This window comes from Erpetoichthys calabaricus, chromosome 9 (assembly GCF_900747795.2).
Source record: "Erpetoichthys calabaricus chromosome 9, fErpCal1.3, whole genome shotgun sequence".
In the NCBI taxonomy this organism is placed as follows: domain Eukaryota; kingdom Metazoa; phylum Chordata; class Cladistia; order Polypteriformes; family Polypteridae; genus Erpetoichthys; species Erpetoichthys calabaricus.
Window position 1 is genome coordinate 48,280,299 of NC_041402.2, and position 17,910 is coordinate 48,298,208.

The 17,910-nt window shown below is 44.4% G+C and overlaps 1 protein-coding gene across 2 annotated transcripts in view; it reads left to right on the top strand.

Annotated features, from left to right (window-relative positions):
* necab2 (N-terminal EF-hand calcium binding protein 2) overlaps positions 1-17,669 on the top strand; it is a 434,935-nt gene extending 417,266 nt beyond the window's left edge. The window contains exons 10-12 of one of the 2 annotated variants that reach the window (XM_051932366.1): positions 1,055-1,132; positions 9,759-9,850; positions 16,141-17,669. In XM_051932366.1, the coding sequence (XP_051788326.1) occupies positions 1,055-1,132; positions 9,759-9,850; positions 16,141-16,169 (199 nt within the window). In that variant the 3' untranslated portion in view covers positions 16,170-17,669. The remainder of the gene's footprint in view (positions 1-1,054; positions 1,133-9,758; positions 9,851-16,140) is intronic. The other variant, XM_028809612.2, reaches the window with a different exon arrangement.
* Positions 17,670-17,910: the final 241 nt, after the last annotated feature.

Here is a 17,910-nt window from a genome sequence, read left to right on the forward strand (position 1 = left end):
GAGTCGAATTAAAATGTAAGGGCAAGTTTTGTCACAGTTTACAGCTGATTACCGTCCTCTATCCCTGAATTTTGACAAAAGTTGATATCAACCCCAAAAGAGTTAAAGAAGGAATCTTCTTGTCCAGCAGTCCGGTTCTGCCATTGCAGTGCAGCTAACAAGTCATTCATCATAAGGGACCCTAATGCTCTTCAGTCCTGCTTTAAAAGCAGCCCCATCTTTGTGCTATCGTGCTCAAATTGTTCAGCAGGAGACCCAGTTTATTAATACAGTTAGAGTTCTGTAGAACCTGTGGATGTGACAAGACTTCAGTGCAGCACCCAAAAGGCTTCATACTCGTGTGCTGGGGGCCACAATACACAACAATATTCTTTAAATTGAACTCACTTGTCCCTGTGCAGTACTTTGATGGAAAAGACGCACTGATGCCCAAGGAGTGTGGCTTTATAATTTATTTTGGTTTATTAACTTCAGGGTTTCATTACAGTGGCCATATTAAGTATCAGTGAAGCAGGCAATAATACATGTTAGGGAGATGTTTATCAGCAGCTCCATTGGGATGCAAGCAAAAGATGGAAAGAACTCTAGAAGTACTGAAAAAGCCTGTGTAAAGGCCTGCCGGATTCTAAAAAAGTCTTGATGGTTTTTACTGTGAGGTGAATGTAATGTTTTCTGTAATTTAAAGTAAGATAGGATACATTACAGTTTTGTAAGATACCTCACTGGTCCAACTCAGTTTTCAGTTAGCTTCTACTTGATCATTTAGACAAACTGGATTTTGCTTTGTTATGTTTCACCTTGAGACCACATTGTAATTGCAGACAGCTAATTGCTTTTAATAAATCGGAAGGTATCCCTTAATATTTCTTTAATTCTTTGTCAAACGGATGGAGGACACTCCTGCTTCTTTGTGTCACTTCTTAAAGCTGTGCCACCTCTCAGGGAGTGGGTGCTCAGTGAAATTTGGGGCCCTTCATCTCTTGAGGGCTTCCCTTTGGTCTTGTTGTCTGCTGGTCTTTCTGAATACTCACGCTGACTTTTTTCTCTTTGACAGTGCTACTGCCTTGAGGCTTCCCGATGGAATCACCTTTGTTTTGTATGAATTCTGGGAGGGAGAAGAGGAGTGGAAAAGGTAATGTTGAAACAGCTGCTAAGTGTTAACAAAAGGCTCCTAGTGATATGTCTGCCTCAGTCTCCTTCTTATTACTATTATTCTGGGATGGACTGCTACCCTACTCAGGTCAACTTTACCTTAAATTTAATGTCTGTTTATGTAGTTCATCTAGTGCGGATTGGCAGAGAGAACTGCACAGAGATTACTAGTTAGTATAGGAATAAAAAATAAAACACAAAATTGGTATTATAAAAGATTCTAATACACTTGTAGTAACTAAGGTGGACATGTGGGGAAAGAAAGGCCAAATCCCGTCAAAATACCTCAGCTAGCTGGACTCCCTCGCCCTCCCGGGACCATCTGCAGTAGTCGTACAAGTTACTCTGCTCTGTCTAAAAGTTGCTATCAGAATTTCTGCTCTTGCTCTGTTGTGGTGCTGCTTCTCCAATAAGCTTATTCCTCATTTGTTCAAAGATGAAAGTGAAGCCACCAGATACCCAGAAAAAAACGAGATGCAAACGGTTTAAAAAAGCCAAGCAAGTGCGATAGCTGCAGTAATGACCTGAATGATTGTCTGCTATGATGGCCCCCTGTAACTTTAGCTTGAGGCTCATTGTCAGAAGTGGTATGTCATTCGTTTTCAGCTCTCTGTTCACTGTGTCACGTTCAGCGTTGTGGGGAACCGCTGTCTGCCCCAGCAGGTATGGGCACAAGGCTGGAATCTGACTTGGATGGGATTCGGGTCCATCGCAGCTCCAACAGACGCACTCATTCACACCCAGTCAACTGAGCCACATCTGACCACAAATCTTTAAACATCTAAGAAAGCAACACTGTAATTATTATTATTTTTAGCAACCAGACAGGAGATAGCACACTCTTTATATAGTTTCCATTTTCTCTCTGCAATGTTCTGCCCATGGAGGAGGCTAAACACCAGAACAGAGCAAAGCTATTTTTTATTTTTGCTTTTGTCCAAATCAACTTACAAATCAAGGTAGATGTTAAGTTTTGGTAATGGGAACAGTGACGAGTTATGAGAGGCTCGGTGGAGGTGTGGAGTGAACTAGCAGCCTTGTGCTTTACCGTCCTTCTCCTTATTGAGTGAGTCACTGTACTGAGTATTTCTGTGACAGAGCTGAACTACAGTTACCCTTCAGTTTCTTCCATAGTCACATATTTAGGACTATTGACTCCCTCAGTGTCACATATGGGGTCAGATAAACTCGTAAGCCCATTACACTTTAGCATTTGGGCCACAGATCCCTACACTTTATTTGGTGTACCCTGAGAACAGCATAATGGCTTTTGTCTTTCTGTAAGCAGAACACTGACAGGTATGGTGAGTCACTCCAGTCTGTACAGTCTGTACTCAATACACAGCGGTGGTGATGACCAGACCGGCATACAAAGCATTACACAGTAAAGCAGACCACATAGGACAATAAGGTCAGAGCTGACATTTTAGCCTTTATTTGAGTCCTCTTTGAAGATAAAGTGATATTTAACTGGAGGGTTGGATGGAAGGGTTTGGAGTCTTTGATGGTTTGAACTTCATTTGAAAGATTTGCTTCAATGTTCTCCTGAAAAGTAGAAGATTGACTTATCGATATCAATCCACTTGGTACTTTCTATTCTTCACTAAGTCTCATCAGTTTTTTTTATCCTATTTTTATGTATTTTTAATGAGAGGAACTTTGGGACAAACAAGAACACAGGAGGAAAAAGTTGAGCTACAGAAAGATCAAAGAAGAACATGTGGCTGAGGAGTATGAGATCTGCAGTAATTAGGATGACAAGGGTGATATCAGTGGTGGTCTCATCATTTAAAGCTGATGCCCGACATCTTAATGTGTAGTGACACTGCTCAGTGTCGAGTAGAAAGGGAACCTTCTTGGAGAAGAAGTCATATCTTATGTAGGCAGGTAGTGTGGACTTTAAACCCCAACTCTATGAGAATCTGTGTGACTGCGAGGACGTCACTTCACCTGCCTGTGCTTCATTTGGAAAAGCAGAGGCAATGTAACCAAAGTGTATCTCAAATGTCTTACAATAAAGGCATCAGACAAGTAGGTAAATGTAAATGTAAGAGGTCATATCTCCCAAACTATTAGGCAGCACCACAAATAAACTGCTACAGTTAGAATATAATCCTGTATGGTATTTCCTTTAAGTGACTATCAGGGTCACTTCAGGGACAGGCAGAGGGCACTGTGGAGGACCATAGGAGTCCCAGAAGTAACTGGAGGCGGAGGTTGGAAGCATGTGGCTGGAATGCCAATCCTGCCACCAACCCCTAGGTTTTCCCTGCATGTTGGAGGACCTGCTTGCAGGGCTGGATGCACATTAATGTCATACCCAAGACGGAGCTTAAGAGCCCAACAGAGTAGAGTCACTTCTGGCATTTTGATGCACATTAATGTCATACCCAAGACGGAGCTCAAGAGCCCAACAGAGTAGAGTCACTTCTGGCATTTTACGGGATTCAAACCGGCAGCCTCCTGATTGCCGTGGCAAATCCCAAGCCTCAGAGCCACCACTCTGCCTGAAGTAACTGGGAAAACCCCAAAAGGGAATCCCAACCAGGGTTAAAAATAACCACCCCATCGAGAGCTGTCAGAGGATTCAGTGGCCATGTTTTTAAGAAAGAAAGAAAGAAAGAAAGAAAGAAAGAAAGAAAGAAAGAAAGAAAGAAAGAAAGAAAGAAAGAAAGAAAGAAAGAAAGAGAAAAAGAAAAGTGCATTTGGTTTTCATAATAAAATGCGTTCAGAAACAGCAAATGCCAGTGTTTGGGTCCATATCAGCTTTAACCCAATGACAGTAAATATAAACGTGTACTACACGGTATGTATAAATTGATATTGAGCAGAACGGTTGTTTAGTAATTAACGCGGCTTCCTCTCAGGTCCAGAGGCTTATCTGTCCAGTGTAATGGGGCACTTAATACAGTATATCATCATTAATCATTAAAGATGAAAGAATGAGAGCAATAAAGGCCGCATAACAAGAAGAGGGCAATGCTCCTCCAGTGCGCTAGAGGGCAGGGAAACCCACCAAGTACCAGGGATGGCTGCTCGCTCCTCTTACTAATTGGGAAATTAAGCCAGTAAGGAAACAGCAGAGGTGGAAATGCTTTGTGGCCACTAGAGGGTACAGAGCCCCTGTATTAATGCTGTCTGACTAATAGAACGAGCAGTAAAAGGGCCACCCTGGGGATATGAGAGACACTGAGAGTTCATAGATGCAGGGACACCAGTGGCTGCCAGGCCAAGGTCCCTGATGGAAACATGGGCCTGCTCCTGACCCGAAAACGTAACTCCAGCGCTTGGCCTGGGATGAAATTTAACACCACATTCTGGCCATGGGCTCACTGTTAGAAGCTCGGTAGGACAAGTGATCATCTGGCAGGGAAAGAGGACAGATTACACCATGAGAGACAAACATGGGAGGTGGGTTTGTGAGTGCGTTTTCAGTTGTTTAAGGTGGACTCACCAAATGTGAGACCCTATTCTATACTGTTTACTGTATATGATACTTTGTGATTTCGCTGCTTCCACTGTCATTAATTATTTATTAAATGTCTATACTTGCACATTGTGACCTCCTTGGTGTTACTTTGGGTAAGAAGGTTGCTACAATAGCGCCCCTCCTTGTGACAATGTTTTAATGAAAATAAGAGAGACACGCACTGCCTTGCTAACTAATCTCATTAGTGCAGGCTCAAGGAGGTCCTTTTTTCTTTCATACTACTGTACAGTTCCTAAGCAGATGTCCAAAGCACTTCCTCTAGGACACTATTTTCCATATACCATACCACTTTATTGGTTTTCCTGTGTCTTAACACACATATTGGGCAGTAGAATGTTTGATGGTCAACATCTCCACAGTCTTGGGCCATGGGGTGTGTTGTATTGACTTTGCCAGCCACCCACAAGTCTCCAGAAGTCAGATTGTCCATGCTGAGAGCCACACATCATACCACTTCTAGTGTACCCTTCCTTCCATCCATCTTCCAACCCCCCTTTGTCCAGAGCAGAGTCACAGGGAGCTAAAGCCAATCCCAGCAAGTAAAGGCACAAGGCAGGAACAATCCCAGGACAGGGCGCTAGTCTGTGGCAGGGTGAACACATAGCATTTCCCAGACAATAAACCAGCAGTTGTTGGCAGCATAGTGGCACCATGGGTGCATTTCCAGGCCCTGGTCGTCCTGTGACTGTCTGAGCTTTTCATTGGCCCTCTGCCCTCCTTCATTCCAAAGATGTGCAGCTTTGGCTAACTTGTCCCCAATGCTGCGCCCCAGAACCCCGACCTGCATAAACAAATTAGAAAATGGATTGAAGGGTGGGCTGGACAATCAATTTCAGAAGGGGATATACTGGATATAGAATACCAGCAGCCGACAAGAAAACACTGAATGAGTAACTCAGTAAATGGAACAGGTTTGGCTTCTCGCTCATTGAGTCCATGTGGCTATTTAAATCCACAAGTCTCAGAGCCATCATCTAAAATTAGCTCAGAGACAGCAGCTGAGGACAAGAGCAAGAAACAAAGTGATAGGTGGAGGCGAGTGCCCCCCATTCCGACCTGAGGACATCATCTTGGTGAAGAAAGTGGGGAGCATGGGACACAAAAGATATTTTCTGTGTTGTTTGGGTGACGGATCTCATTGTCCAAATATCTGGAGATTTGTCACTCAGGTCATACACGATGTATTCCTCCCCCCGCCAGTTGAAGTATCGACCCCCTAGCAAGGGATGATTAGATTCCTGTTTGATCAGTCTCATCTGACCAAACATGTAGGGAATTCCGCTACTTCCTGGAGAAGAGCTCAGCGGGGAGAGTCTGATCCAGGAGGCTCTGTGACGGATCAATAAGGTTCATTATGTGGGCTTTTGTTTTACAGATTTTGACAGCTTACCTCTTAATCTAAGTCACACTTTGCTGCGGAAATGTCAAATCTGAAGGCGAATCTTGTGTGACGGCTCTGCCTTGGGAGTCCAGTAAATAATCAGCATGTAAGAGGCAGTTTTACCATTATGGACCCCAAAGGGATGGTTTGCTCCTGAATGACACAAATGTCTGCTAGTGAGTGTAATCTTCAGGGCCCATTTCCCCGCTCACTGGACATCAGTGTCACTGGCACATTGCGATTGTGCTGATGAGGAAAGGGATTAAAATGACAGAAGTCACTGTTACCATCCATGACACACCAGCCAGGACAGTCCCTGCTAGGACTCAGTGTACCCAAAGTGCACAGTGCAGCTGTCGCTCCACCCAAGAGAAGAATAAGAACAGAATAAGTGAAACTAATCCTGCGCCGCACACCTCCAGAGGACTGGGTCTTGGCCAGTGTGGACTTTCAGTGATCTTCTTGTCAGTGTGGCACCCCTGGCCAGGGTTGGTTCTTGCCACACACCTAGTGCTTCCAGGATAGATGTTAACTACCTGCACCCATAAAAATGAATCTTGTTTTTACGAAATGGATGGATGGAAACTTTGTCAAAGGATGAGGAGTAGATGTGGAAAGAATTACCGCTAGCAGTGACTGCAACAAGGAAAGTGACAAAAGTTAATGACATAATGGTAAAACGGGCAAGGAAACCACTGCATGAGCGCACTGATGGCTGCAGGATGGCTTGATATGTTAAGTTGGACCTCAGCTGAACATCAGTGTAATCTGAGCAGTATTGACACTTAGTGGGTGCAAAGGACGTGGATCCCATCATTGGGCAATGTGAGTGATACGGGATGGGGTCATCACTGGACGCCATTTTACAGGCATAATTAAGTCATGCCTCTGATCTTCTCAACCACATTATCCCATTACGGACCACGGGGAATTGGCAGTGGACACATAGTTGGATCTCACACAGCATGGAATGCCACTCCTTATTGAATATTTTAAATCTTGACCATTTATTTGTCTAAATGTGAAAGTGAATGCAGTAAAGTGGGTGAATATCCCTGCCAGACTTTCCCAGCTCCTAATATTGTGATGTGCTTACTGCTGCAGATTGTGATTGTGATTGTGATCTTCCCATCTGAACTCTCTCCACATCTGCTCTGTCTAGGAGACCTGTGGGTCTACAATGCTGCTGCCATGACAGCACCGTCATTTCCAAAGCTCTTGGCCAGTTTGTGTGCCTAATGCTTGAGCAGAGTTGGTCTGCCATTTTGTTTTTGCCCCCTTTCACACCTACATTGCAGCTTTGACCCCCAACCGCAAAATGGGAAATTTTTTTCAAACTCACTAAATACAATTCAGGGTCATGGAGGTCTTGAATCTGTCCTGGCAGCTCTGGGTGCAAGGTAGGAATCACCAACATCAACACCACCATCTGACTGAAAAAGTGCATGTAAGCCATTCCAGTACAGTCCTAGTCTTGTAAAGCACCTTGAAATGGTGTTCATCTGTAGAGTAAGTGGCACAACAAGTGGATGGGTACTTCCAGAACGGCCATACAGTTTGAGTTGTAATATGTGTAATAAAGAATAACATCTTGCTAATAAGTTAATATATTTATTAATGCCCACCAATATCATCTCTCTATTATAAGAGGAAATCCTGGGAAGAGACTTTCTCGGAGATAATTTCAACTCCCGTGAGAGATAATTTCAGGTTCTGCAAGACGAGACTTTTTGCCAAGAGATTTTGACAAGTCCCGCCCTCCTCTCAAACATTTACAACCACGGCCACGGTCCGCTCACTTCTCATTGGTGTAAATGCTATTGTCAGACACAGTTCCTGCGCTCTCAGCTCCAAGTGGGGTCAGAAATAAAAGACAAAGAGTAGAAGACAAAGTAGAACGTCGTAAAGAGGTTCAAAAATGCTGGCGTGATACACATGCAGAGCAAGTTAGAGATAATGAAAGTACTAAAATTTGAAAGTCTTAAAAACTGATAGTAAAGATCGCATTAGAGCTAACAAACGGAAATTATTATTATGGAATAGTGAAAAGCTATTGAATATATTGTTCAGATTTAAACTTTAAGTCGGAGACTTGCAGATCATCTAATTCGTGTTGCCATCAGGGAAAAGCAGTGTTTCCACCCAATGAAGAGGCGTATCCACGAGAATTAAAAGATTTGTTGTTTAGTGAAAGTGAAATCCAAATATGCAAGCAGCAGAGACGCAAAGTGGCTGGCACATAGCCCAGGCCGGGGGGTTGACAAGCGAAGTGAGTAGGAGGCGAAGCCCCCTAGTATTTTAAAATGCAGAGACGCTGTCTATGCCAGCACTTGCTTGGGAGGCATTTACGACTTACTAGATCAGATAAGACCTTTTCTAAATGCTCTGGCCAACTGTGACAGAGAGGAGAAGAGCTGACCAGAGTGGGCCAGGTGTGCAGGAATGCATTACGCTCTATGAGTTCTCCCCCCAGGAAGACCGCCTAGGCAGGTAGGTTTGGGGAGTCGGTTTATGACTTAGTTACTTGTATATTCTTTGAAACTGGAGAAAATCCTGCCAGGAACACAGTGTGCATGGCTAGCGCATAGGCTTGAATATTCCGGAACGGAGTCTTTGAGAACTATACACTCTCACTTACGCGGGGTTGGGGGGTGATTCAAGGACCATGGAAATGGATAAATAAGGCCTGCCAAAGCAAGGTCTCTCTGTCTCTCTGCCATTGAGGAGGGAGGACAAGCCACTGTTGACTCCATTTAAAGGCCATGTGGCAGTAAAGACCAAGCCAGACCAGACCATCAGACAGAGAGCCCCCCGGTGGTAAGCGTACTGTATGTACTCAAGATCAGATGCTACTTCGATTGTAGTGCTGGGGTTGTCACACTCATTATATTTTGTTAATTATGTTGGGCAATTCATCTATAGCAGTGTTTCGCAACCTGTTTTGTGTCACAAACTCACATTTTCCCATAGAAGTGTCTCTGCTACCCACCGGTGGGGACGGAGTCCCCCATGGGAAATTGAGTGTGATCATTTAGCGGTGCCCTTTGGTGAACTGAGCACAATCATCAGAGCTATTCCATGACACACTTTTAGGTTAAGAGACACTGACCTACGCGTATTATACATGAATAAAGGTGTAATTGATACTCGCTGGTACGTCTAGTTGCCTGGAGTTATGGAATGTTAAAGACAGCAGTCAACCCTGGCAGTATGGTCTACATAATAAAATAAAGAGTATCAAGGGGAACACGGTCATCTTGGGACCCTACCATGACTCAACGATGTGTCAGAACTGGGCCCTGTGTGTGGTGTTTGTCTTAGGGATTCTTATCCAACCACATACTGTATCTGTCCATGAACTCTGCTAGAATGCTTGCTGGTACAGTGAAGTCGATTCAGTGTGAATTGTACAGGAGCAGTTACTTAGTACAGTTTTCTTTTTGCCAACCCCAATGACTCCTAGTAATGGCATTCCTGTCATCAGGAAACAAGCCAATGTCACGTTCTAAATCCTTACAAATGGTTTATGGAGTCTTGCTTGAATCGGGAAAGATAATTAATCACAATCATGTCATATTTACTGGGGGGACACCGCAAATAGGCAATGAAGAAAAGTGAGTCTGACACAGATGAAGCACCCATGCACATATGTGCGCTGTTCAGATGACAAGCAGCCTCCCGTGGTGCTCATGTCAGCCATGTTAATGTGTTGCTCTCCCTGTTTTATCCTGACAGGCATCTCCAGAGTGCAGTCTGTAAGGCACTCCAGCACGTGAAGGTGGACACCCTGGTGCAGCCTGAAGTCATGTCCCATGTTGCAGTGCCAGGTGAGTATCATGAAGGCAATTCTAATGACCACAGTGGGAGAAACCAAGTTGAGGTCACTCAGAAAAAGTAACCTGAGTCACGCCATTCTGTGCCCACCCAAATAAAAGAAATGTAAGTATGAGAATAAGCAGCCTGTACAGCCCAGGCTTCACTGAGTATTCATGCCTCCTGGAGGAAGGCACATTATACGCCTAAGGACTGAATTTGCTTCGTTTTCTTCCTTTATTTACTTCAAATGCGGCACACATTTGAAATTGAAAAGCACCAGCTACAGTCATTTCTGTATAGCTTCTCACATAGATGGGACTTTGAGGAGACTCTGATTTTGCAAAATTATCTTTACAGAGGTACGTTTGTAAAGACAGAGTGTGAAGTCAAATTGTAGAGGTGCAGCGGTTAAGGACCCCCTAGATGTTCACACGAGATTCAAACTGGAGAGATTTGTACAAGCACGCTGGAGCAGTGTCTCAGCAGTGGTGTCTTAGCCCCGGCATTTCAGTACGGGCACATCACAGTGCCATCTTGGTAGCGTCAGGTTGAACGTCTACATTTGTAAAGGCACATTGCAAGGGTACCTTTGGAGAGACCCCTCAGTAGGGCCGCACTGCAGACAGGCATTTGTAAAGACAAATTGTGGCACCATCTTGGCACTGGCATCTTTGTAGAGTGAAATTGTACTGGCACTTTTGCAGAAATTCTTCTGTAGAGGTACTCGTTTAGAGCAGGGGTGTTCAACTCCAGTCCTGGAGGGCCACAGCGGCTGCAGGTTTTCATTCTAACCATCTTCTTCATTAGTGACCTGTTGCTGCTAATTAACTTCTTAACTACCTTAATTTTAATGGACTTGTCTCAGACCCCAGAATGTTTTTTTTTTTCCTTAATTAACAGCCAAACAATAATGAGAAACAAAAATAGCCGGCACACAACCCACTAACTTGTGCCCATCACACAATATCTGAAAATAAAGAAAGGTGAAGGCCTCAGTAAGGCTGACCTGCTCAGGTCACCAAAACATCTTGACAGTGTTCTTAGAAAAAAGAAACTGAACAGTTTTAGAAAAGTGTACTGCAGTACAGAATGAGAGCAGCAACAAGCCGTGGAATTCATTTATGGGTTTAATTAACAGCAAGAATCGGCTTCTCATTAAGAAACTTGTTGGAGTGAAATTGGTTGGAGTTTGAAGCCCCAATTTAGCTGGTCATCTGTCAGCTCGTTTCACGTCTAATTTCTGTTTGACTGCCATTTAATGAAGAAAAGAATCAATTCAGAGGACTGAATAATTAAGAACAGGGCTATGAAAATGAAGAGAAAAGAAGTTAATTAACAGTGAAAACTGGTCACTGATTAGGCAAAGGGTTAGAAAGAAAACCTGCGGTCACTGCAGCCCACCAGGACCAGAGCTGGTCACCTCTGCTCTAGAAGGACATGCGTAAATGCAATGTGTAGAGGCACATTGTGAGAGGCCCTCTGCACCGATGCCTTGGGTGGTTCATCTTGAGGTGCCCGCCTGAATTGGGCATTCGTGTGAGGATTTGTCTGACTGCCCCTTCTGGCAGGTTTGTTCAAGCTACATCTGATTAGATAGATAGATAGATAGATAGATAGATAGATAGATAGATAGATAGATAGATAGATAGATAGATAGATAGATAGATAGATAGAAAATCTAAAAGGGAAAGGAAAGGTCTGACTTGGCAGTCCCAGTATGGTGGACAGTTAATCAAATACCTGTATGATCATTCTTCAAAGAGGGCATTGCTTGTGCCATTCTCTTTGTTGTTCTAATGCCCACCCAGTGTTGCTTAGCTTGTATGTTTGGATCCTTAACATTTTAGAAAAACAATTCTACCACATCTAAATTCTTCACCAAGTAAGAAAATCTCCTTAAAGCTCCAGCCATTGTTCTCTCAGTCCCCCAGAGTCTCGTTCATGAAAACTCATCCTCACTTCATTGTACTGGCACCAGTTCTGCTTCATAGCTGGGAAAATGTCCTCTTTTATGAGTAGTTTGCACAAGCTGTACATTACTGCTTACTCTCACCATGTGACACCCCTGTCTACCATTCTACATATCGGCCTCAATACAAAATTTGACGGTGTCGGAATTTCAGCCTGGTCCGCTCAGCATCAGTTGACATGTCCTCCCTGTATCTTCCTGGGTTTTCCTCTCACATCCCAAATGGACATTCTAAATTATTCCAGTGTGAGCGCGTGAGAGTCTGTGAATGGCTGTGCCCCTAATGGATGAGTACCCAGCCTGCATTTGGCTCATACCTTCCATTTAGTGTTGCCAGGATAGGATTGGGTGAAGCATTCAAGATACTCTGAACTCCCAAAGTGCCCCCAATATTCTGGAGCATTGAAGGCAGCTTTACTAAAGGGGGCACCGATCCCCACTTACTGACCATCAAACACAGCAATCTGCTCTCTTAAATTATGGGCATCTGCGGAGAATTGTGTGCCTAGGTGCAGTGCCCTATGTACTGTTATAAATGATACTCCTAAATAGCTCACTGCAGTGTCAGTGGTCCTGATGCCACCTGTTCACTGATCTGTCAGAATTTGTGCTCATTGTCAGCTTTTTAATTCTGTTACACCACCACCCCCCAATGCAGCTACTGGGCAAAAGTTTGGAATTTTTGTATTGTTGAGCTTCAGCAAAGCCCAAAGTAGCTGGAATGATGATTTCAGTGTGGACACTGCACTCTGCTGGTCATGATTGATGATTACAACTCTAAGTTCTAAATTAATGTTGGGCAGCAAGAGAAAAAAATGCTTATTGTCTTTATGGAATTTTTCACAGAAGAAAAGAAGAAACTCTTTGAGATCAGCAGTGAGGGACAAACTGAAAGCTGGTTTGAGCAACCTTGCTGTAGGCCTGTCTGCTGACGCCAGTCCTTCTCCCATGATGACGGTCAATGTACTGAACTGCAGTTCATTATGGTGTGGGCTTATCCAGTACATGGCCACAGGGAGCCACAGCTTAGCCTAACAGCAGACAATGTGTGCCAGTCCATCCCAGGGCACACTCACTCACTCCTGCCAGGCCAATTAGTAGCTCCAGCTACCCAGGTTCAGTTCCCTGTCTGCTCCATGTCTGCATCAGGTTTACATATTCTCCCAATGCTCTTGTTACTTTGTTTCGGTCTTTCCGCTGGACTGAAACACTTGCCTAGCAAATTAAGAGGCCCAGCTGTACAGCTGCTGATCCATGCAGTTGTCTAACAAGTCAGTCATGCAGCAGCAGTCATGCAGATACAGGTCAGAAGATTCACATGATGTTCACATCAAACACCAGAATGGAGAAACAATGTGACCTCAGGGATTTTTACCGAGACACCATTGTTGGTGCTACATGGGCTGGTCTGAATATTTCTGTAACTGCTGATCTCCTGGGATTTTCATGCACAACAGTCTGTAGGTCTTTATTCAGAATGGTGCAAAAGACAAATAATATCCAGATGGAACCTCCTTGTTGATGAGACATACTGTATGAACTATGGTAACTAACCATTCTGTACATCTGTGGTGAGCACAATCACATCTCAGAATGCACAATATTTTGAACCCTGTGGCAGATGGGCTACAGCAGCAGAAGACCATGCTGGGCTCCACTCCTGTAAGCCAAGAACAGAAAGCTGAGGCTGCAGTGGGCACGGACGCACCCAAACTCAGACCTGAAAAGCGTAGCCTGATCTGATGAATCTCCGTTTCTTTTAAATCACACAGATGGATGAATCCACACACCCTGCCTGCCAGGTGTTAACAGTCCTGGCTGGTGGTAGTGCTGGTGGTGTAATGGTGTGGGGAATGTCTGTGTGGCACACTTTGGGTTCATTATAACCAGTTGGTCATCGCTTGAATGCCATCGAATGAATGTTCTTGCTAATCATGTGCCTCCCTTTATAAATGACAGCTTCTTCTAATAGCAACCTCCAGCATGATAATGGCGTCATGTCACAAAGCTAAAGTCGTCTCAAACTGGTTTCATGAACATGCCAATGAGTTCAGTGCTCTTCAGTAGCCTTCCCAGATCTGAATCCTATAGAACATGTTTGGGTTGAATGTGCAGCTGACAAATCTGTAGAGACTGCATGATATAATCATGTCACTATGGACCAGAATCTCAAAGGAATCCATGCCATGGGGAACTGAGGCTGATTGAGGTCAAATGGAGGCCCTGTCCAGTGTTGGTACAGTGCTCATAAGCATGTGTGAACTGGCTCAGAGTTAGCCGCTGAGTGAGGATGCCATTTGATGGAAAGGCTAACGTTCAGAGATGCTCCGAGTGCAGCCAACATGCGCACTGGCATTTCCTGATTCAGTTCAATGAAGAGCCAGCTGCTCCGTAGTGTAAGACTGTTACTGCTTTGGGGTTGCTGTTAAAGATCACGTTACAGAGCAGCCTCAGTCAGTTTGGGTGAAGACCAGAGCCAGCACCAAGCATGACGTCTGGGCCGGCGCTCCCCTTGCCCATGACTGTGCCATAGGGGGAATTAAAGAAGCGTAAATGAATAATATAGCGCCTTTTCACCTCCGATATTTCACAAGAGTCACATGGTGTACCACTTGGGCCTGCGTCTTTGGGACTCTAATTCAGTCCCTTCAGGCAGTCAACAGTTCTCCATTTTCATTTCAGCAAGATAGACACAACTTATTGGAGTTTGTATTTATTTAATTTGTCTTTTTGATATTTTTATTTTTCCTGATAGGTTTGTCATAACTCATATTCTTGTGACCATGTGGACAAAGTGGGTACAGATAGTGGATTGTTTGCTGATCTTTTTTTCTGCTGTTATTACATTGCATTAACCATCCATTGACTCGTGTTGTAGTCCTAGGGTGCTGTACCGTGTTAGCCATTGTGACTGCAGTGAGAAGTCAAGCAGAATGACACCTTTTATTGGCTAACTTAAAAGATTACAATATGCAGGCTTTCGAGGCAACTCAGGCCCCTTCTTCAGGCAGGATGTCTTAATATTACTTCACTGCTTATTGTTATTTTCTTTTATTTTGACATTCTTTTCCTGCCACTGCCAGTTTTGTTTTTTTTTTTTATTTTCTTTTTTTAATTTCTTTTCTGTTGGTTGGAACATTTTATGTGTCCACCCTTAACTCATTTGTGTTCTTTGTCTGGTCTATAAAGTGTTTCAGTACACTCAGGTTTATTTTTACTATTCATTAATCCATCCATTTACCACAGCATAGCGAGCCAGAGCCTATCCTGGCAGCAGAGACAGTGCCAGTCCACCACAGGGCACACTTACTCGCACCAGGCCAGTTTACAGGTACCAGTCAGTCAAATCTGCTTGCCTTTGGCATGTTGGGGGAAAGTCAGGGTACCATGAGAAACACCCAGCTGGACACAATGAGAATAATGAGACCTGCTATGGGACTGACCACTGGAGCTGAGAGCAGTCAAGGGCAGCCATGCCATCTGGAAATGCAGTGCCATTCACAATTAAAATGAATCAGTCGAACTGTGGGACCCCCTGATGCTAAGCGGGATGTCCCAGTGTTTTGTCGAGTGACGGTGTCCATTACTATTCAGTGTCCAGGTCACAGAGTTTAAAAGCAAAGACCGCAGCTTTCAACCAAAAACATTTCAGACACACAGTGGGAAGGCAGCGACTGCCTCGCTTGTGCACATCCATCAGAAAACCCATTTGTTTCTCGCGCTCGCTGTCCTTTGTGCCAGTGCTAAAGATGCTTCATTATTAACGTCAGAAGGGTGGGAGGCTGCGCTCGTTGTGCAGGTGAATGGGGTACATGTGACTTTGAAGCAGAGAATTCCTTCCTGTGGCCATTCTTATCCATTACATTGTTGCTGTGAGGAGCTGCATTCAGCATGGCACCATATAACGGACAGCAGGGGCCTCCATGATAGGGTGCCAGTAACACTTGCCCATCATCACAAACCAGCATCATATACACAGTAAAACTGCAGTGTTAACTTAACACTTAAATGTGTGTGTGTGTGTGTATGGAAAGCCCCCCAGAGGCAATTGAACATTGTAGAACAGAGAGAGGATCCTCAGGGACATAGGGAGGACATGGAAACTCCAAACTGCTAGTTGGGAATCAAAGCCAAACTGCTGTGGCATAGAGTGGAAGACAAATGTGGTCCCGTTGTAATTAAATGGTCAATGGCGGTGTGTTATTAGGCTGGGAGACAAACACACAGCCACTGATGTGTGACACTATGGCGCCTCTGTGTGATCAGACGTTCCTGCCTCTCCTCGCTGTCCCAGCCTGCTACTAACTGTCCTCCTTTTCCTGTCACTTTCAGCTGCATGGTGCACTCTGAACCAGGACTGACTGAGCCTGCCTGGTCCAGCCCGGACAACCCTGAGCTGCTGTTTCCAGAACTTTCTTCTCAGTATCTGTTCACTGAATGCTCTTCCTCTCTGCAGAGGGCATCCTCGCCTTTTTTTGTAATGACTTGTTTACAAACCGCATCTGTTAGATACTAAACATAGCACACGTAAGGAATGCTGGGTCTGTGAGGGCGTAACGGCCTTCTTTGAAAGTGAGGAATGGTAAAGTCACTGTCGGATTCAGAGTGCTGCTCACATGGCAGAATCGTGACCATGAGGTCGTCCTTTGGCTAAGTTCCAAATATGCATCCCATGGTTTTCTCTACCTTTCTTACCGAGTGCCATTGGAATAAACAATCAAAAAAAGACACCGTTCAGATTAACTCTTTGAGGGCTGAATCAAGTTTTCTGAAAAGCACACAAAGCAATGTTTGTTTGTTTTTTTTTTGTTCTTTATTTCGCCTTACACAATTTCTCATATTAGGAATTTGTTACTTTTCACATACCCCTTGGGGTCAGAGTGCCCCTGGAGCAATTACAGGTTAAGGGTCTTGCTCAAGGGCCCAGCAGAGTTGGATCTCTTTTGGCAGTGACGGGGATTCGAACCGGCAACCTTCTGTTAACCAGCGCAGATCCTTAGCCTCAGATTCACCACTCTGCCCCTTCACACATAAAAGTCAACATAAAACGTCTGTTGCTATGTGCTGTGGCTGCTGTTGGCGCACATTCGGCATCTCTGGTGGCAGCAACTGCATGGGGGCACCTCAGTGGTCAACAGGAATGCACGGTGGGCCAGCTGCCTGGCTGTCTTCACACAGCAGGTGGGCAGCAGTGGCGGTCGCAGTGTGACACAATATGGTCTGTACCTTCTGTCATCGTAAGTGGTGATCCTCCCAGGCAAACACTGCTGTTTCAGCTACACGAAAGTGTTCAGCACCATGATCAGCTGGGGACCGATCAGATGTTGCTGGTACCTCATTTTCATTTTTGATATCCATCTCCAGATCACTTGCATCAAAATCAGAGTCTGACGAGTCAGAGTCTTATTCAACGAAATTATGTAAAACGCCCATGGAGTATTTTGCTTTGGACATTCACTTTGGTCTCTCGCCAGATGTCGGTGCCAATTTAGAGGTTGTTTGCTCTTCGCTACTCATGCACACGTAGGGAGTCGAGGTTAAATCAACAAAGCTATGTAACTTTCCTTCTAGCTAAGAGAGTCGAACTAAAACGTAAAGGTGAGTTTTGTTGCAGTTTACCGCTGATTACCGTCCTCTACTCCTGAATTTTGACAAAAGTTGACATCAGCCCTGAAAGAGTTAACCTTGGAGGCCTCCTCTACAGAAGACCACTCGGGATCTTCCAGCAGTTGGAGGACCTCCAAGTTTTTCAGAACGCATTCATGAAGGCCCACTGTCCAGTTTCTTCTCTGTCCACAATCAGTTTAGAACAGGGGTAGGCAACGTCAGTCCTGGAGTGCCACAGTATGTGCAGGTTTTTGTTCCAACCCAGTTCCTTAACGAGAACTCAATTATTGCTGATGAAGCACATATTGCTTAAGTGACATTTTAATGCTTCATTTTAGTGGTCTCGCTTGTTAAGGTTCTCCAACCTTAATTGCTTATTTCAATCTTAAACTGCTGAATTCAGTGTTTTAATTGCTCCTTATTAGCAATAAGATGTAAAAGACAAAGCAGCCAGCAGTTCTCCAGCTAGCTTTTTTCCAATTACATCTGTGTGTG